The sequence below is a fragment of the Delphinus delphis genome, chromosome 8 (assembly GCF_949987515.2).
Source record: "Delphinus delphis chromosome 8, mDelDel1.2, whole genome shotgun sequence".
Taxonomy (NCBI): Eukaryota; Metazoa; Chordata; class Mammalia; order Artiodactyla; family Delphinidae; genus Delphinus; species Delphinus delphis.
The window spans coordinates 57153077-57175855 of NC_082690.1; the positions used below are offsets into that span (position 1 = coordinate 57153077).

Here is a 22779-nt window from a genome sequence, read left to right on the forward strand (position 1 = left end):
AAATAAAATTTAAATTAAAAAAAAAAAAGTATACTCAGGGACTTCCCTGGTCTCACAGTGGTTGAGAGTCTGCCTGCCGATGCAGGGGACGCGGGCTCGTGCCCCAGTCTGGGAAGATCCCACATGCCGCGGAGCAGCTGAGCCTGTGAGCCATGGCCTCTGGGCCTGCGCGTCCAGAGCCTGTGCTCCGCAACGGGAGAGGCCACAACAGTGAGAGGCCCGCATACCGCAAAAAAAAAAAAAAAGTATACTCAAAGAAAACAGAATTAGTCTCACTTATTTCACTACCACAGAGCTCCTTTTTGAGAAAGTATAAAAGGAAAACAAAAACAAAACAACAAAAAATTTTTAAACACTAAACATAATCTTTCAATTCCAGAGGACAGGTAGGATTTACAGGTATCTCCTTGCTTCCAGTCTCGTTCCTCAGGTCTCTTCCACACTGTCACCATGGATAGAATTCAAAATCACACACCTGAGCCTGTCACTCCTCCTCTCTTTATAATCTTTCAACAACTCCCTCTCACGAACACAATTAAAAAAAAAAAACAGACCCAAAAAAGAGAAACCTGTTTAGAAAGTCTAGAAACTCCTTAATCTAGAAAGAATAACAATAAAGAGAAGAAAAGCTAACTTCTAAATTAAAGGCTCACTTATGATTCATAACCCTACGTTTCTCATTTCAAAACTGTAAAATAAATGAAATTTCAAATGCCAGTTAAACAGCAACATTGACACCTTGTGGTGAACATCCTAAAGTATCAAATGTGACAATGAGTGAAGTGTCTCCCAGGTAAACGTCTGCTTACATGAAAAATAATGCTTAATCCAGAGATTTACAAGGATTAAGAAACAAAAATTCAGTTTCCATCACACATACCGAATGTAAACTTTGAAAGAGCTGCTCTTACTTTGGCAACATTGGAATTAGTCTAAATTCCTAACTATTGGCAAAAGAATAAAACCTCAGGTCATTGTTTTCCTACAAAATGGTACAATGCATCCATCTGAAGGGGCTATAATGTCAGGGTCTTAGGTGCCAAAAACAGCCTTTACTTAGTCAAAATTTCCTATTTTTTGAGTGACATTTACACATAAAAGGTTGAGGGTAGAGATGCATACTAGTGGCACGAAAACACAGGAAGAGTTATTAACAGGAGACCTGGGTTCTAATCCTGCCTCCAAACAGCACTGAGAATTTTGTGGAGTAAGTAATATTAAAGAATTCAGACTCTGTGTGTTTTCACATAAAATTACAGATCAAGAAGTAACAATTTAGGACTTCCCTGGTGGTGCAGTGGTTAAGAATCTGCCTGCCAATGCAGGGGACACGGGTTCGAGCTCTGGTCCAGGAAGATCCCACATGCCGCAGAGCAACTAAGCCCATGTGCCACAACTACTGAGCCTGCGCTCTAGAGCCCGCGAGCTACAACTACTGAAGCCCGTGCACCTAGAGCCCGTGCTCCACAACAAGAGAAGCCACCACAATGAGAAGCCTGCACACCACAACAAAGAGTAGCCCCCACTCGCCGCAACTAGAGAAAGCCCACGCGCAGCACTGAAGACCCAACGAGGGAAGGAGAGAGGGAGGGAGGGAGGGAGGAGTAACAATTTAAAAAAAAACAAGAGGACTTCCCTGGTGGCACAGTGGTTAAGAATCCGCCTGCCAGACTTCCCTGGTGGCGCAGTGGTTGAGAGTACGCCTGCCGATGCAGGGGACGTAGGTTCGTGCCCCGGTCTGGGAAGATCCCACATGCTGCGGAGCTGCTGGGCCCGTGAGCCATGGCCACTGAGCCTGCCCATCCGGAGCCAGTGCTCCGCAACGGGAGAGGCCACAGCAGTGAGAGGCCCGCGTACCGGGAAAAAAAAAAAAAAAAGAATCCGCCTGCCAATGCAGGGGACATGGGTTCGAGCCCTAGTCCGGAAAGATCCCACATGCCGCAGAGCAACTAAGTCCGTGTGCCACAACTACTGAGCCTGCGCTCTAGAGCCCACAAGCCACAACTACTTAAGCCCGCGCACCTAGAGCCTGTGCTCCTCAACAAGATAAGCTACCGCAATGAGAAGCCCACGCACCACAACAAAGAGTAGCCCCCGCCTGCCACAACTAGAGAAAGCTTGCACGCAGCAACGAAGACCCAACACAGACAAAAATAAAAGTATAAATATATATAAATCAATAAATTTATGAAAAAATAAAATAAATTAAATTTAAAAAACAAGAAATCATCAGGAAAGGAAAAGGTATATTTTTAAAAATTACTGCATCCAGGAACAATGTTGCCTGAGTTAAGGATAGGAAACTATAAATAAAATTTATCGGCACAAAATTAAGTTTCTCGGCAATCACTTTATATATATCATGGTAAAAACTGTGGGAAAAGAAAAACTTTTGCTTGAGCAGATACATGACGGTTACTCTGAACTGCCTGAATCACCAGAGAAAGTTCCATTTTACTCATTAACTTTGACAAGTACAATTTAAAGTTTCTAGCTCCAGAGTAACTCTCTGAGTTCAGGTAATTTACTTGAAAAATAGACACTTAGTCTGGTTCAGAAAAAGTATATCTGTGTTACCAGCTATAAATGATTTACACGATGGCGATGAGCAGGCCACTGTTAATAAGGCAATTCAAACGGCTGACACACCTGAGGAATCTAGAAGGCATGCTAGAAGTGAAACCCCCAAGAGACATTTCATTGCAAAACCAGTGTTAAATAATTAAGCCACTACCAAACTAACTTGATGATTTTGCATTTATGGAGGGTTCCACGATTTTCAGAAATTTTCTCCATCATTATGCTATGTGGCCCTAACAACCACCAGTCTAGGAAGGTAAGTGAGAGTGTGAAAAGGGTTTGCAAAATTTGCTTGTCAGAAAACCTTCATACCAATCTCCAATCTGGCTCTACTTGCTATGCACCCCCTAAGATAAGTAAATCATTTAATGCTCCTTGGCCTCAGCTTCTACATGGAAGACAAAAGCTGATCCCTGATTTGTGAACATAAAAAACTTCTAGGAGAATAAGATAACTGATGTGAAAATGCTTATAAATTAAACAAATTTGAAACATCACTGCTTCCACATTTTGGAACAATTAGAGAGGTTAAATGAATTAGGATAAATCAAGGATAATTAAAGTCAGAGTCAGGTCAATCAAAGCATTCTCCATTATATCAAGTTGATTCCCAAGATCCTACAGTCTTTCTTCAGCTCCTATTCTCCTGTATCACTGCAGTACAGAGCCTTCAATACTCCTTAAATCTCTAATCTCTCAGATTCTATGATGCTACCTTTCCTAACTCCTCCTCTTCTCACTGACTCTGTATTCCCTTTTCTTTTTTCTTTTTTTTTTTTTTTTGCGGTACACGGGCCTCTCACTGTTGTGGCCTCTCCCGTTGCGGAGCACAGGCTCCGGATGTGCAGGCTCAGCGGCCATGGCTCACGGGCCCAGCCGCTCTGCGGCATGTGGGATCTTCCCGGACTGGGGCATGAACCCATGTCCCCTGCATCGGCAGGCGGACTCTCAACCACTGCGCCACCAGGGAAGCCCCTCTTTTCTTTTAATTCCACTGATTTCTCTAATGAGATCACACAATCTCATACTTGGAAAATACCTTTAAAAATTATATTATCTATCCTCTCATTTTACTGAGCAAAACAGGCCAAGAAATATTAGTCTCTTCCTCACATTTCAAACTATTTCTGTACATTCCTCTTTCCAATACTTAAAACTCAATGTAGTCCCAAACTGAATAGGCTCAAAAATAAGAGTTATAAAATAGACAACTCCTGCTTTCTATCTCCACCATCCAATTACTAAATTCTGTCCATTCTGGCACATATCCTAAGAAGTCAAAGTGAAAGTACCTCTCAGGTAAGAGTCAAAAGTCATCAAATGTGTGTGGTTACTTTAGTTGAAATCATTGTCTCTTTAGAGCATTTTACATACTCCATGTCAGCAAACTCTCTACCATTATGTACAATAAGATTCAAGATTTGCAAAGGAAAAGCCCATTTCATAATGTTTAAAAAATAAACAATCATCCAGTTGGATAAGAGTCCAATCATCCTTCTGGACTCTTCCTCTAGTAGATATATAGAGAATGTCTAATGGTCTGGAATTTATGATGTGTTATGTAAACACTAGGAAATACTGCCAAAATCGAATTTCAATGAATCATCTGTCTGAGTAGGGTGAACACAGGTTGAGTGTCACTCTTAACTTTATTTTAAATTGCATTTATTTTGGTAGCCTGCCTCCTGGGGAAATGTCCTTGATGATCTACCACACTGAAAATTAAAACCAAATTTAAAAATCTTTCCAAATTAAGCCCAGACATTATGAAAATATAGAGCTGAGGCAGTTAAACCTCTAAGCACATGAGATTCACGCAGAGCTCCTTTGCCTTGCCAAATATGATTCTTTTAGGATGAACAGCAGATCAAAACTCTAAGCTATGTCTGGGGCTACTGAAGGGGTTTTCTAGTAATGCCACAGTTGTTAAAGTTTTGGTAAGTCTAAATTTTGTACCTCTGGTTGCTGCTCTTTATTGTGCAGAAGACCGGAAACAGCTCATGTCCCTGTTTTAAGATCACTGGCTTCCAATCACTCTCTCCCACTGTCCAGAGGAAAAAAATGGCTTTCCAAAGGCTTTGTAAAAGAGATAAATCACTGTAGCTACAAAATTTATGAAGCTCTCACTAAAAAATGCTAAGTCTGAGTAACAGCTTCTAAAGATTCCATACATTTCCTCACATCGAAATGTCACAAACTCAGAATGAGGAAGATTCTTGACAAAATGCAAGAGGACTCTAAGAAGTTTCTTACCGCAGCAAAGAGAAGACATCATAAGAATTGCGAACACAGTTCTGATCCACCTGAAGAAGAATACTCTTCTGAGCATCTGAATAACCCTAAAAGACATTAATTAACAAATTAATCAAAGTAAAACAAAATATGTGTCCAAATTAATCGTGATGTTTGTATTTTTAAAATTATGATTCAATAACAACTCAGTAAATTCAAATCATTAAGAAATTAGAAAAAAGTTAAGAAACACTTTCATATAATTGAAGTTTAACCTTATAGGCAAGTGAATTTAAAATAAATTTCTTCTAACATTTTCCCACAGAAACAATGTTTCACATTATAACTTTTGGTGAACTTCCCAGTGAAACCCCAGAAGTCTTTTTAACATATTATGTGGCTGAAGAAGAGTATTAACAATAATATTTCAAGTATGCCTAGCCATCATATGTAATGTTTTTATGGAGGAAAAGGCATTCCAAGTTTTAATTAGGAATACCAGAAACAAGTATTTCCACTCAGTGGTGTAAAGGTGGTGGCAGCAAGGATGGTTTCTAGAGAGAACACAGCACAATTCCATAGGAAGAGCAGAACAGCTATCTGGCATTTCAGAAAGGCAAAGTAAATAGTAGTTAAGAAAAAAGGACTCTGGACCCAGACCACCTGGATTACAGCTTAAGCCCTTAATACATCAGCTCTGTAATCTAGAACAAGGCACCTAACTTCTTTTAGTTTAACTTTGGTTTCTTCATCTATAACATGGAGATGGTAATATTATCTACCTCACGAATTGTTGTGGGAATTAAAAGAGCTGATATTTGTAAAGTCAAAGGTATGTGATAAGCACTGTATAAATGTTTGCTATAATGCTAGTATAAGCATTTTCTAAAAGTTACATTGCTGCACACATTAAAAGGTTATTTGGAGAATAGTATAAACAACTTTGTGCCAACAAATTTAACAACTTAGATGAATCTTTGAAAAAATACAACATGACAAAACTGATTAACAATAAAACAACAATATCTATGACCCAGCAATCCCACTACTGGGCCTATACCCTGAGAAAACCATAGTTCAAAAAGAGTCATGTACCAAAATGTTCATTGCAGCTCTATTTTCAATAGCCAGGAGATGGAAACAACCTAAGTGTCCATCATCGGATGAATGGATAAAGAAGATGTGGCACATATATACAATGGAATATTACTCAGCCATAAAAAAAACGAAATTGAGTTATTTGTAGTGAGGTGGATGGACCTAGAGTCTGTCATACAGAGTGAAGTAAGTCAGAAAGAGAAAGACAAATACCGTATGCTAACACATATATATGGAATCTAAGAAAAAAAAATGTCATGAAGAACCTAGGGGCAAGACAGGAATAAAGACACAGACCTACTAGAGAATGGGCTTGAGGATATGGGGATGGGAAGGGTAAGCTGTGACAAAGTGAGAGAGTGGCATGGACATATATACACTACCAAACGTAAAATAGATAGCTAGTGGGAAGCAGCTGCATAGCACAGGGAGATCAGCTCTGTGCTTTGTGACCACCTAGAGGGGTGGGATAGGAAGGGTAGGAGGGAGGGAGATGCAAGAGGGAAGAGATATGGGAACATATGTATATGTATAACTGATTCACTTTGTTATAAAGCAGAAACTAACACACCATTGTAAAGCAATTATACTCCAATAAAGATGTAAAAAAAAAAAAACCACAACAATATCTGAATAACTCTATTTTTTAAGTGAATAAGTAATTGAAAATCTTTCCACAAAAAAGTCTAGGTCCAGATGGGTTCACTGAATTATATCAAACATTTAAGAAATATCATCAATTTAACACAAACTCCTTCATAAAACAGAGGGTAAGGGAACAATTTCCAATTCGTAAGACCAGCAATACTGATACCAAAACTTATCTCACACACACACACACACACACACACACACACACACACAAACACAATTATAGACCAATATCCCTCACGAATATAGACACAAAAATCCTTAGGAAAATATTAGCAAGTAGGACCAGCAATACGTTATAAGGACAAAATAGTAATGCATCGTTATTGACTGAATTTATTCTAAGAATGTAAGGTGGGTTTAGCATTTAATATCAACCAATTAGCAAATAAATGAAGCAATCATTATAAGCCTATCTTGATGGGCACACAATTATAAAGATGTAACTTGTGATGACAACAACATAAAAATGGGGGAACAGAGCTAAACGGAAGAAAAGTTTTGTATAATATTAAAACTAAGTTGGTATTAATTTGAACTAGACTGTTATAAATTAAGATGTTAATTGTAATTCTTGGGGCAACCACTAAGAAAATAACTAAAAGATATATAGTAAAAGAAATGAGAAAGGAATCAAAATGTGAGAAATAACTAACACAAAAGAAGGTAGTAACAGAGGAACTGAGGAACAAAAAAGATGTAAGAAAACAAATCGAAAAGTGGCAGAAGTCCTTCCATCTGTAATTACATTAAGTGTAAATGAATTAAACACTACAATTAAAAGGCAGAGATTGGAAGAATAGATTTTCTTTTTAATGACCCACTATACACTGTCTACAAGAGACAAATAGGTTGAAAATGGAAGGACAGAAACACAAATAGGTTGAAACACAATAGGTTGAAACACAACAGGTTGAAAATGGAAGGACGGAAAGATATTCCATGTAAGCAGTAACCAAAAGAAAGCTGGAATGGGTATACTAATATCAGACAAATAGACATTAAGACAAAAAAAACACAAATAGGTTGAAAATGGAAGGACAGAATGATATTCCATGTAAGCAGTAACCAAAAGAAAGCTGGAATGGGTATACTAATATCAGACAAATAGACGTTAAGACAAAAAAAAATTGTTAGACGAGACAAAAAGGGATATTATATAATATTTAAAAGGTCAAGAAGATATAAATGATTATAAACATATATGTACCTAGCAACATATAACAAAACATATGAAGCCAAAACTGCAAAAACTAAAATGGGAAATAGCTGAAGTCAACATCCCACTTTTAACAATGTGTAGCACAACCATAAGAAAGATAAACAATGAAACAGAAGACATGAAAAGTACTATAAATCAACTAGACCTAACAGATGTATACAGAATGCTCCACCCAATAACAACCATATACATATTCTTCTCAAGTGCACATGGAACATTCTCCAGGATAGACCATATGTTCAGCCACAAAACAAATCTCAATACATTTCTAAAAAATGAAATCATACAAAGTATCTTTTCTGATCACAATGGAATGAAACTAAAAATCAATAACAGAAGGAAACTTGGAAAATTCACAAACTACAAAGTAAATAACATACTCTTAAACAACCAGTGGGTCAAAGAACAAATCATAAGGTAAATTATTAAATACTCTGAGTAGAATAAAAATGAAAATACAACATATCAAAACATATGGGATACAGTGAAAAAGTGCTCAGAGGGAAAAGTACAGCTGTAAACATTTACATTTAAAAAAAGAAAGAGTTCAAATCAATTAATCTAATCTTCCACCTTAAGGAAATAGAAGATGAAGAACTAAACCCAAAGCAAAAAGGAAGTAAATAATAAAGATTAGGGCAGAGATCCATGAAATAGAGAATATAGAACAATACAGAAAAATCAAAAAAAACAAGTTAGTCCTTTGAAAAGAGCAATAAAATTGAAAAATATTAAGCTAGAGTGAAAAAGACAAAAAAAGAGAATACTCAAATCACTAAAATCAGGAAGGAAAGTGAGAACATTATCACCAATCTTATAGAAATAAGAAGTATTATAGAAGAATACTATGAACAATTGTATGCAAACAAATCAGATAACCTTGATAAAGTGGAAATTCCTAGGAACGCAGAAACTCCAAAAAATGACTCAAGAAGAAACAGAAAGTCTGAACAGATCTACAAGTTGTAAAAGAGTTTAGCTAAGCTACTCCATGGTACTGCTGCCCTGGCCTCCATTTTGTTTGGCCAAGCAGCCTGCAGGGACCTTAAACTAACACTAGACCCCCTTTCAGGGAAGTGCATGCCCTAGATAGCAGGATGCAGAGTCACAAGCAAATGTAGCTTCTGCAATGACTTACGATCAAAGTCTCCCCTGCTTCCCAGCACCTGTATACTTTACACACCCCATAGATAAAAATCTCCATGGAACTTACCAAAACCCTGCTCCTTTGGCTTGAACTGACCAATCCAGCCCTAGCCCAGGAACCCCAAAGCACTCTACCCACAGACTCTAAATAAAGACATGTGTCCCAGGTCCTGCATCTCTCTGTCTGCACTTGGCCTTGAGCTCCCCATATATAACTTTACAGTCAGTTCTCTGTATCCATGGTTCTGGTATGCATGATTCTGCGTCCATGAATTCAACCAACTGTGGATTGTACAGTGCTGTAGTTTGTATTTATTGAAAAAAAAATCCACATATAAGTAGACCTGCCCAGTTCAAACACATGTTCTTCAAAGGTCAACTGTACTAGCAAAGCTAATCCAGCAGCATACTAAAAGGCTTATACAATCTGGTCCAGCAATTCTACTTCTGGCTATATACCCAAAAGAACTGAAATCAAAGACTCAGAGAGATATTTGTACATCCACATTCATAGCAGCATTATTCACAGTAGTTGAGGGCTAGAAGCAACCTGAGTATTCATCAACAGCTGAACAGAAAAACAAAATGTTGTATTTTCATACAATGGAATATAGTTAGCCTTAAAAAGGAAAGAATTCTGCTATAACATGCATGACCCTTGAGGACATTATGTCAAGTAAAATAAGCCAGTGACAAAAGGACAAATATTGTAAAATTCCACTTACATAAGGTACCAAGAGTAATCAAATTCATAGAAACAGAAAGTAAAAGGGTGAGTGCCAGGGGCTTGGGAAAGGAGAAGATGGGGAGTTACTGCTTAATAGGTAGAGAGTTTCGGTTTTATAAGATGAAAAGAGCTCTGGAGATGGATAGTGATGACAGTTGCACAACAAGGTGCATGTCCTTAATGCCACCACACTGTACACTTAAAATGGTTAAGATGGTGAATTTTATATTATGTATATCTTACCACAATTAAAAATAATTTTTTAGAAAAGCTTTATACACCAGGAACAAGTGGGATTTACCCAAGGTACGTGAGGGTGGTTTGATAAATGAAAATCCACACAACATACCAAGTTGGAGGACTCATATTTCCCAATTCAATACTTACCACAAAGCAGCAGTAATCAAAAGAGTGTGGTATTGGCATAAGTACAGACATATAGATCAATGGAATAGAACCGAGAATACTAAATAAACTCATATGTCTATGGTCAACTGATTTTAGACAAAGGTGCCAGGACTGAGAAAGAATAGTCTTTTCAACAAACGATGCTGAAACAACTGGATGGCCACATGCAAAGAATAAAGTTGGACCCATCCTTAACACCATATACAAAAATTACAATTAGGATCAAAGACCTAATTGTGAGAGCTAAAACCATTAGAAGAAAGCACAAGGGTACATCTGTATAACCTTCAATTTGCCAATGGTTCTTAGATATGATGCCACAAGTATGAGCAACAAAAGAAATAACATAAACTGGACTTCATCAAAATTAAACTTTTGTGTATCAAAGGACACTATAAAGAAAGTGAAAAAACAACCCACAAAATGGGAGAAAATATATGCAAATCATGTATCTGATAAAGGTCTAATATTCAGAATATATAAAGAACTCTGACAACCCAACAACAAGACAAACAACCTAATTAAAAAATGGGCAGAGGATTTAAAGAGACACTTCTCCAAAAAAGATATACAAATAGCCAATAAGCACATGAAAAGATGCTCAACATCATTAGTCATTAGGGAAATGCAAATCAAAATCACAATGAGATACCACTTCATACCCACTAGGAAAAGTAAAAAAATAAAGAAACAAAATTAAAAGAAAGCAAAACAAAAAACAGCACATAATTGTTGGTTAAGGATGTGGAGAAATTAAGAACCCTAGTATATTGCTGTCAGGAACATAAAGTGGTCAGCAGCTGTGGGAAGAAGTCTGGCAATTCCTCAAAAAGTTAAACATAGAATTACTACATCATCTAGCAATTCCACTCCAAGGTATATAACCAAAAGAACTGAAAACAAATACTTGTACATAAATGTTCATAGCAGCACTATTCACAATAGCCAAAAGGTAGAAACAATTCAAACATCAATCAGTGGATGAATGGATAAACAAAATGTGGTACAGAGTATTCATACAAAGCGATATCATTCAGCCATAAAAAGGAAGGAAGTATTGATACATGCTACATACGGATGCACCTCAGAAACTCAAGCTAAGTGAAAGCAGCCAGACATAAAAGATTACATACTGTATGATTCCATTTACGTAAAATACTCAGAATAGGCAAATCCATAGAGAGAAAAGCAGGCTGGTGTTTGCTGGGGGTTGGGGAGCGCAAAATGAAGAGTGAATGCTTAATGGGCATTTTCTTTTGGGGTGATGAAAATGTCATGCACCTTAATGGAGGTAGTGTTCGCACAGCACTTGTGAACATACCCAGTGCCACTGAACTGCACACTTTCAAATGCTTAGGGAATTCCCTGGTGGTCCAGTGGTTAGGACTCAGCGCTTTCACTGCTGGGGCCCGGGTTCGATCCCTGGTCGGGGAACTAAGATCCCGCAAACCGTGCAGCACAGCCAAAAAAAACCAAAACAAAACAAACAAAAAAAGCTTAATTTTATGTTATGTGGATTTCATCTCAATTAAAAAAAAAAGAGTGAGCTGGCTATGAAATAATCTACATATCATGAGAACAGCTGAAAAGAAAGGACAGAGGAGATAATCCTGTAAATGAGCTACAAAACCCAAAAAGACACTAGAAGTAAATTTAAGATTCTCAGGAGAAATGATTTAATGACATTCCACTTAGTTATACTTATTTTATGCAAAAATCTGCCAAACATTTCTTCTATTAAAAACTTATCCACACTCACTAACATACAACTAACGTATAACTAAAAGCAACACATTACAGAGACGATTCTGGGTCTTAACCCACTCTGCCTGTCATGGAAGTGAAGAAAATCATTTAACCCCTCTAAGCCTCAGTTTCTTTAATTATAAAATGAGATGAGGGCTTCCCTGGTGCCGCAGTGGTTGAGAGTCTGCCTGCCAATGCAGGGGACACGGGTTCGTGCCCTGGTCCAGGAAGACCCCACATGCCGCGGAGCGGCTAGGCCCGTGAGCCATGGCTGCTGAGCCTGCGCGTCTGGAGCCTATGCTCCACAACGGGAGAGGCCGCAACAATGAGAGGCCCGCGTACCGCAAAAAAAAAAAAAATGAGATGAGACTACTACTAATGTAAACAATAGTAAACAATAATAGCCAAACACAAAAGTAACATGTATGAGCATTCCCAGTATGCCAGGCAGTGTCGTTTTCCATGTTAAATTAACGTTTCAGTGTTAATGTTAAGGGTTAACATGTTTACTACTCACACAACCCTGTGAAACAGGTACTATTATTATCCCCACTTTAAAGGTAAGGAAACTGAGACACGGAGAGGATTAAGTAGAAGAGCCATGCAGTCTGGCTCCACAGCTCATGTTCTTAATGACCATGCTACACTTGATCTCTAAGACCTTTTTCAGGTCTAAAATTCTGGGTCCATGTACATTTAAGGCAACTCAAGGACATTATTAAACCCTTCTGCTTCAGCCACCACTTAGCAATTAACATTCTTGAAATATGCTAAGAGCTTTGCTCTGAATGACATCTAACTTCACCAGATGTGCGATCCCGGCAGACCTCTGATGAAGGATCATAATGGAAAGAAATGGCTCATTTGTATCTGGTTATCTGTGTGAGATACTGCCAAGTGCCAAAGAGCCCAGAGGAGATTTACATGTCACTCAAAATTCTTCTGAAGCCAGGCCTAACCATTCTTTTTCAAGGAAGGGAACAGAATAGGCACTAGTCTGGGTGAGTGCCTATTAAACCATTCAAGGAAACAGATAATTTCACATATTCCAATGAGCAGGAGTAATTCCAGGCAGATGATCAGGTGTGTTTCTAGATCAGTCAACGGCCAGACTGTAAATATTTTAGGCTTTGCAAGCCACATCATCTCCATCGCACATTCTTCTTTGTTTTCACCTTCAAATTGTTTACAAATGTAAAAATCGTTCTTAGCTCCCAGGCCATATAAAAACATGTGGGGACTGCAATTTGATTATCCCTGTACTAGATCGCTGAATGAGTCTCCTTTTAAAACATGTTACTGTACATTTTGAGAGTTTTCAGCTGCTACAACAATCATAAGACTATCCTTTATTAAAACTATAAAAGTTCTACTAAAATAATCCACTTGACAGGATAACTGTTAATGAAGCGAACAACATTATACATATATACTTATTCATTTCAGTGTTTACTGAACATCTTATACATACAGGGTGTCAGGCAATTGCTATCATCGTTATAAAGGTATACAACCCAATATACTATAAAGTGTATAACCCAGTTAAGGTTCCAAGTGAAGTAAAAACTGCAAAGGTGCCATAAGAAAGGTTAAAAAGAAAAGCTACAGGAGTTCCAATATGGTAAAGATTCCATCTAGTAGAAGCAGGAACATCAAAGGCTGCAGCAGGGGTAGCAATATTTGGGACAGATTAAGAAGCATAGAAGGCTGAATGGCAGTGAAGGAAAGTCCCACACAGACTGAACACCTTTAGCCAAAGCATGACAGTAGGAAAACATAAGCTGTATCCAGAGAAGATTAAATAGTGGTCCAATTTGTTCAGCTCCAATGATGTCAAAATTACTTGGAACCCTGGAGGGGGAAATAGTGGGAGATATAGTTATATAACTAAGTTGAGAGGGCCAGAGCACAGAAAGCCTCAAATGTCATACTAAAAAGGGAGACAACCTACATGCTTATTGGACTCATGAAAGGTTTCTAACAGTGTAGGACAATGATCAGAGCTGCATTTAATGGAGGTTACTTTGGTAATGACAAATATGACAAATTAGGGGAAGCAGAATGTCCAGACAACCGTTAGGAGGCTATTCTAAAAATCCACACATACTAGAGGTAATGAGAGCTCAAACTCTGAAGAAAAAAAGAGAGAGATAGATAAAAGAAGTAAAGATAAAAGCAGAGATATAACCAAAAGTACTATACCACTGACTGAATTTAGGTTGACGGAGAAAAGGAAATTAGATCAGAGATTTGGACACATCTAGCAGACAAGAAGTTATTCCATACAACCTTTAAGCAAAGGAATAAAAAAAATGAAAGTATGCTTTAGGAAGATTAATCAGGCAGTGGTGAATAAGACAACGTGGATACAAAGAAACCAGAGCCACAGGCCTGCCAGAAAACTACTGCAGTGATCCAGCCTTACAGGGTGCCAGGCTGAGCTTGGATCAAGGCAATGGATATGGAAAAGTAGCCATATATATGAGTGATTTCAAAGGACGCAAAAGAGTCTAGTAGCTGAATGAATCGAGTGGATAAAAGAAATCAATCAAAACTAACTGCAAAATTTGAGGCCTGGATAAATGGAAAAATAGTTAATAAAAATGTAAAAAACTGGAAGGGAAAGCAAACCTGGAGAGAAAAATGAAGAGATTCATATATATATAAGTATAACAGGGGGCTTCCCTGCTGGTGCAGTGGTTAAGAATCCGCCTGCCAATGCATGGGACACAGGTTCGAGCCCTGGTCCGGGAAGATCCCACATGCCGCGGAGCAACTAAGCCCGTGCACCACAACTACTGAGCCTGTGCTCTACAGCCCGCGAGCCACAAATACTGAAGCCCATGTGCCTAGGGCCTGTACTCCACAACAACAGAAGCCACCGCAATGAGAAGCCCGCACACCGCAACGAAGAGTAGCCCCACTCAGTAACGAAGACCCAATGCAGTCAAAAATAAATAAATAAATTTATTTTTTAAAAAGTATAATAATTTGCAAATGGCAGATGTCTATGCAGAAGTGGTCAGAAACTATTTAAACATAGATGAACTAGAATTTTGAATAAAGAGCTATACAACTGATGACAAACAAGTAGTATATGTCAGAATTTTAAATGATCTACTACAGCAACATTCATTCACTCAGTCAACAAATATCTACTGAATTATTACTACATGCCAGGCACAGTGCTAAGTATTACAGATAATTCAGTGGCAAAGACAGACACTGTCTCTGCCCTTACACAGTGTACAGTCTAGTAAGAAAGAGAGATGAGCAAATGGCTAATCAGAATATAACTGGTTAAGGATAGTGACAAGAAAAATGAAAGGCAGGGTGCTATGAGAACAGATAGAGGGGTATCCAAACTGGATTTAGGGGGTATGTCACAGAAAATGTTCAATGGAAAGGAGATCTAAGCTCTAAAACTGAGATGCATAAATTTTAGCTTAAAGTGTTATGGGTTGGGTGCTTCAAAATCAGGAATCAAATCACAATAAGACCTTACAAGTCATTAATTACTCTGAAATGATTTGAATAAAGGAGAGACATGACGAGAATTTTAGGAAGATAAATCTTGCTACAATGAATGGCAAGAACCAGGAAAGAAGCAGATGTTTAGCAGACACCTTAAGTAGTGATTCAAAAAAGTGACTCAAAAAAAGAGGGAGGTGTTCGGGATGGCTCCTTGTTCTGACTTGAGAAAGTGGATGGACAGCAGTACCATTCACTGAACTGAGGAACACAACAAGGAGGTTTTCTTAGAGGGGGAAGGAACTGAGCTCAGTTTGGCAATTGTGGAGTATGTCTCTCTGAAACATCCAAGCAATCTGACTCAAGTCTAGACATATGGAAGCGCTGACTGGCGAGGTAGACTTGGGAGAGATCTGAATGATCCAGAGATAATGTGTTAATGAGAAGACAAACGGCCCAAGTGGAAGCCTGAGGACAATAGCTTAAGGGCCCCAGAAAAAGCTTGCCCTAGTGGGACTGATAGTGGACTATACATGTTACTCTTTAAACCGTAAGTGAGCTCTGCAAATAGTCCTTCTTCTACTTATTTAGGTAGAGTAAGAAATCATAATGGACAAGGAAAAAAACCAATGGCTCATTCTACAACTTGAGCACCTTTTCAGATGCAATGAGTATACTTTTTAAAAATATAGTATTTATTTGTACAACTCCTCCTAAAATGGCTACCTGATGAATCAAAGGACAGCCTGTGTTCCTATGTGTGTATGTTCATTTGGACATTAACACACTTTTAAGAGTCAGGCAAGTTTAAACCAAGAAAAAATGTGCACATGTCTCTGTCAAGCACCTTCGAGCCTCGGACACCCACTGCCCCTGGGCTCTGACAAAGCCCAGATGCTGAGCTGTTAAGGAGGGAAAGCAAGACCTCTTCTACCTCAGCTGAATATGTACATTCCCCCAGATCTAGTCTGAGATTTGAGACAGCAGATGTTTTCTTCTCCTTCAAAACAGTAAGAAGCAATGAAAATAAGAACAGTGTTATTAAGCAAAGGTATACAGATCTTGAAACTAAAATCAATTCTTTCTTTTAATTCAAGTCAACAGGGGTGAAGAGGTTCTTGTTCACACTTCAGTGTTTTAAACTATCCTCAAAAAATAATCACAATCGGGCTTCCCTGGTGGCGCAGTGGTTGAGAGTCCGCCTGCCGCTGCAGGGGACACGGGTTCGTGCCCTGGTCCGGGAAGATCCCACATGCCGCAGAGCGGCTGGGCCCGTGAGCCATGGCCGCTGAGCCTGTGCGTCCGGAGCCTGTGCTCCGCAATGGGAGAGGCCACAACAGTGAGAGGCCCGTGTACTACAAAAAAATAATAATAATAATCACAATCATAGTCACACACTCCAAGTATGAAGTGCATTAAATGTCATCAATGCAACTCCGTAACAAGAGGACTGAAAGTGACCCTGCTAAAGTAGTCATCCTTTCAGAGAAAAGTATACTGATAGGAACCATGTGATCTTAGTGGATTCATTCACTCCGAAAAAATATCTTCTAAGCAAAGTCTACACTAAATCCTGGGACCAAAAAAGTAAGATACAACCTCAGCCCTAAAGGAGCTTATGCCCTAACAGGAAGAAGGATGCATACACAGTTACTGTAACTGTGAGAGAAGAGAAGTGAGAAGGAAGAAAAGGCAACAGTGGTACCATGTTAATTAGGTTAAAAAAAAAAGAAAAGAAAAGAAGAAAAGATTCCCAGCTTTCTAGAGGAACAATTTAAACCAAAACTGACTCACAGAGGGGAAAGGAAAAAAAGTCAAGAATGCCCTAATTACAAATCTAAGAAAGAGTAGTAAAGACAAGTTTTCAAAATTTAAACAAAATTTCCAACTCTCTGAATCCCCTAGTGAGGATGAGTATGGAGCTCTGTTTCTGTTTACTTTCTAAGAATCTAAAACATCTACATGAAGAACCATGCTTGGCTTTGAATTTTCCAGTATTAAAATTCTGAAAAGCTCAAAAATTGTGCTAAGGAGACAAGATCCTCCAAATTCATAACAGGAAATGTGGCATTTTCCCAGATTATTCTCTGGCTTCAATGAAGAGAGAGAATGGGGACCACAGGATTTATAAATATGAATTACAGGATGAGATGATTTTCCAAACATCTGTCAGAAGCTAATTTGATCCAAGAGAAAAGGAAAAAAGAAGACTCAGAGGGAAGCCAAATAGAGTGACTAATATGTGGAACTTCTGTGGACTTTGGTGGGTTGATGGCCTCATGGGCATTGCATGTCCACTCTACAATAATAAATACCCAAAGTCTGTACAATAATGCACTTTATACCATTCAAAGCACTTTCCCATGTACTCTCTCATTTGATTCTCACAACGCACATAGTGGATATCTCTGGTTAAATGTAAAGATAGTGACGTGGTACCTTGACATGCTATGTGAAGTACGAAAGAATGTAGAGATACCACGTAGCATAGTTGTTAAAAGAAAAAGCCTTTGAATAAATCAGACCTGGTTTCAAATCATGGTTCTGCTACTTACTAAGTAATCTTGGGATTAGTACTTGAACCGTTTCTTCTAGGATACTGTACATATAAAATGACAATAATTACCTCATGGAGTTGTTACACAGATTAAACAAAACATGTGAAGTAGATAGTAGAGTGTCTGACATATAGTAGGTACTCAGTAAATGAAAACTAGCAATGGTAGTTTTCAAAAGCTCCATACTCACCTGGAGTAATACTGTTATTAGGATATCACACCAGCTCAAATAATTCAGAAACAAAGTTTCACCCTGGATTTAAACTAAGCTCAGATATCTAGATGTTTTGTAACAAAGCAGGCAGTTACTAGAAACAGCCCCTTAGGATCTGTCTGGTCTGTTTCTTGTATTTTGTAACCTGGTTGGGGCAGGGTGGGGGGAGAGCTCTGGGGGGAAAACTGAGTAGAGCATGTACAGAATGAGCTATTTTTGTGATCTTCCAACTTCTACTTGATGACGTACTGAGAGACCTGGGTAGAAGCTATACCATATCCCTTTCTCTGTTGTTAAAACATAGGCTGCTTGACATACTTAATCCCCACTTCTAAATGTTCTGCTTGAGCACCCCGTGGGACGTGCTTTGGAAATAAGTTAGCATCCATGAATTTAACCAGCAAGAGGAAAATAGCCATCTTTTTAATTTCTCAGTTCTACAAAGTTAACAAAAATCTCAACTTTTCTAGGTTTCAGCGTCTTCATTCTGAAAACAAAAATACTAATACCTGACCACCTGAGTTGCTATAAGTTGAAGATACCTCTAACAGCATTTAATCACAATCACAGTCAAATAAAATGATGGAAGGAACCTCAAAACGGAATTTAATGATGAAAATCATCTACTCCTCGCTTTTACACAGGTGACATGGTGCAATGAAGAAAGTGCATGTCTGGAAAGACAGAGATATGTGTTCTGGTCCTGGTTCTGCCACCAAGTCATCCTGATATGCTGGCCATTCATTTATTCCCCAAATACTAACTGTTAGCCATTATAGGCCTGCTGCTACTACTACTGCTAAAACTTCTAATAATAGCTGCTCTGCCTTCCCCACAGGTTGTTGTAAGAATGGAGTAAAATAATTTATAGGCAAATCCTTAAAGGCAAAAGAGCTATGAAAGTATGTAGTGATTTTTTATATTATATATATGATGTTATTATAGCTATGTCTAAGTTACCACTTAAAGCATGAAACTAACTTTCCATGCCAAGTTCAAGAGGTCATGAAGCTCCCTGAGCCTCGGTTTCTTCATCCCTGAGATAAGGGTGTTGAGCTAGATAACTCTAATATTCCCTCTAGCATTAATCAGCTGATAAGAATTTTCTTACTTTTGAAATGAGGAACCTAAAACTAACAGAGGTTAAGTGATTTGCTCAAGGAACACAGTACCAGAACAAAACTGGGATTAGAACTCAGGTTTTCTACTTTTCAAAAGTATCATGCCTTGAAAAATATAAGGAATTTTCATTTGTACAGGCTCTCAAAACAGACGCTGAAACTTGCTGTTGTCCCTAAATCTTCAATCTCAGCTGGATTATGTACTTGAGATGGTCAAATCATGTGGGTGCGTTTGTGAAAGTAATCACCAAATTGCTATTTTAATCTCCTGAGAGTGTCATTATTCCAAAAAGGTTTGATCCTTTTTTTTTGGATTCTACTCCTGCTAATTTTTTTCCATTAAAATGAGAAAGCACTGCCATCTACTGGACTCTGAAGACATTGCTGCTATAGTTTTAAGTCTGAGAACAAGAATTCTTAACAATCTAAAGCTCTTTGTACTTTATCAATAACACCATAGAGTTATGACAGTATGAGTTACATAAAACTCCAGAAGATGGGGCTAGGGATAAGGTAGGGTAGGAGAGAAAAATACCATCCCCTCGAGATTCTGAATCTCAATTATTGCTATGATAGTCCTAAATATAGCAGGCATTCACCTGCATTCATTAATAAAATGAGCACCTACTACATGCCAGGCACGGTTCAAGGGACACAACTACTGACAGTGGTAAGCATTAGAGATGTAATCCCTCTTATCATAGGGTTTAGAGTCTAGTGAGTAGTAGTTTCCATATATTATTGAACTCTACTCATGTGCCAGCCTTGTAATATACATTATATCACCTTTAATATTCAAAACAATTTATGATGAGGTAGAAATTGTTATCTCCATTTACAGATGAAAAAACAAACTCAGAGATGATTCAATTTGCCCAAAATCTCTTTCATAGGTAAGCAGTGGTGCCTGGAATTAAACTCACATCAATCTGACTCCAAAACCCATATTCTTAACCACTAGGAGTGTCCATTCACCCAGGTAGTTGTCAGCATCCTTCCAAAAAGAAGAATAGTTGCCGAAAGGAAATTCAGGCAAAGATAATCTTACATGTCTATATTAAAGGCAAAACTCCTATACAGGGATCTGAAAAGTTTCCAGCTTATTGGATCAAGAGCTGGCCCAACAGCCTCTCATTTCCCATGCTCGCCCAACTGCCATCCTAGCAGTAAAATCCACCTGGAAACATCTCTCCAGATCACCTAGCCTTATTCACCAACCTCTTCCTAAGGTTCTCTTCAAATTACTTAATGTTCTGCTGTAATTCACCTGTGTTAAGACCCAAACAACTGACATCAAAAATAATTTTTCAAACTAAACTATTTGTAAACTGGAGCTCTTCTGGAATAAATGCTGTTTTATCTCTGCTAAAAGAATAAGGGTTTGTGACTCTGCATCTAATACTTTTGTATCCCACGGTACTTAGTTTAATAATGGGCACGTAGTGGGTACTTGATATTTACTGATAGAAAAAAAACATGAATCACGTTTACAACTAAAGATAGATTTTATCACCTATTCCATTATTTATTTGTCTGCACTGCTGTTAAATATGTACACATTTGTATGCCAAATAAATGAAATTTTACTACATAAAATTAACAAGATATCACTCCCTAATAAGGCCAGCAGAAGTTACTGAATGAAGGATTCAAACCCACAGTATATATTTTAGTCAAAGATTTCCAAGTGTATTAGTTTCCAAAGACACCCCTGGGAGTGACACTGAGTACTCATCCAATATAGTAAAAAGTTGAGAGACTTACTAGGTTTCTAAAAACTCAACAGAAATGAGTAAAGCCTTTTTGAGAAGCAGATAAACAAAGAGGCAAAAGTTTTGAGCAAATAAAAGTAAGTTTCAGCTTTTAGACCCATAGTGGCTGAAGACACTTTAACGTGGACACAGGAAGGAATAACAGCAACATAGTCATCAGAAGTAATAACAAGCTGTTTCTGGTTATGGCTAATGTAACAAAACAAGAATGCTGAAGAACTGGTCAACAAAAACTTCAGTCAGTATTTTAAAAGTTGCTTTAAAACATGCTTCCTATTGCTTCACAAGTATAACCTTTCCCTTCTGTACAGTACTTTTTTTTTTTTTTGGCTGTGCCAAGCAGCATGTGGGATCTTAGTTCCCCGACCAGGGATCGAATCCACACCCCTGCACTGTAAGTGTGGAGTCTTAACCACTGGACCGCCAGGGAAGTCCCCAGAACATACATTCTTAAAGCCTTGCTGATTTAGCATTTTTTAATCCTTTATGAAATATTTCAACCACAGATATGCTATCCATATTCAATGACTGTGATTACAAGTATATTTGGACTTATTTTTATCACTGTACTGCATGTTTCTATTTACCACTTGCTTTCTTTTTTGTTTTTCTTTTCTGACTCCTATCAAGTTGACAAAGTGTTCTACTCCTTACATTCCCTTTTTTCCCTCTGCTAATTAAAAATCTATAGTCTGGGGGTTTCTCTGGTGGCGCAGTGGTTGGGAGTCCGCCTGCCGATGCAGGGGACGTGGGTTCGTGACCTGGTCCGGGAAGATCCCACGTGCCGCGGAGCGGCTGGGCCCGTGAGCCATGGCCGCTGGGCCTGCGCGTCCGGAGCCTGTGCTCTGCAGCGGGAGTGGCCGCAGCAGTGAGAGGCCCGCGTACCGCAAAAAAAACACAAAAAAAATCTATACTCTGTTTCTAGCATTTAGGTATCTTTACTTTTTTTTTTTTTTTTTTTTTTTGCCGTACACGGGCCTCTCACTTGTGGTCTCTCCCATTGCAGAGCACAGGCTCCGGACGCGCAGGCTCAGTGGCCATGGCTCACGGGCCCAGCCGCTCCGCGGCACGTGGGATCTTCCCGGACCGGGTCACGAACCCACGTCCCCTGCATCGGCAGGCGGACTCCCAACCACTGCGCCACCAGGGAAGCCCATCTTTACATTTTTAACATGCACACTCGACCACAAGTTTTTCTAAGAAATTCTAAACTTGTTTACTGTCTCTATCCTCCTCCCGAACAACTCAACGACCTCAATGAGTCTTACTCTTTAAAACAGCCTCCCTCACCTTATTACTGTTATCTAGAGCAGTGCTCCTCAAACTCTCTGTGGGAAAGGGTTGGTTGCTTTTCCTTCAATCCACTGTGAGCTGATACTTTTATAAAATACAAAAAAGGCACAATAATGTCAAATTGCTATAAATGTTTAAAAACATTTACGTCAAGGCTTCCCTGGTGGTGCAGTGGTTAAGAATCCGCCTGCCAATGCAGGAGACACGGGTTTGAGCCCTGGTCTGGGAAGATCCCACATGCCACGGAGCAACTAAGCCCGCGCGCCACAACTACTGAGCCTGCATTCTAGAGCCCGCAAGCCACAACTCCTGAGCCCAGGTGCCACATCTACTCAGCTTTTATGCTCATTTAGTGTTCATTTCGCCCAGAGGAGCACATCTTTCAGCCAACACCCAAGGCTTCTGCCCACGTCTTTGCATTTCTATTCCATTTCTGTTCCAGAGACGTTTATTATCTTGCTCTTTGCTTGTTTTAGCAAGGTATGCCTCTAAACTTCTCTGATTTCATCAATTGCTATTTTTTGTTTGGTTCAGCAGAGG

General features: G+C 38.8%; 1 protein-coding gene across 1 annotated transcript in view; it reads right to left on the reverse strand.

Moving 5' to 3' along the window:
- The window catches only part of UVRAG (UV radiation resistance associated), a 363917-nt gene that overhangs the window by 228182 nt on the left and 112956 nt on the right, over positions 1-22779 (reverse strand). Inside the window, 1 exon segment of the mRNA XM_060018254.1 lies at positions 4834-4919. Within this exon segment, the coding sequence (XP_059874237.1) occupies positions 4834-4919 (86 nt within the window).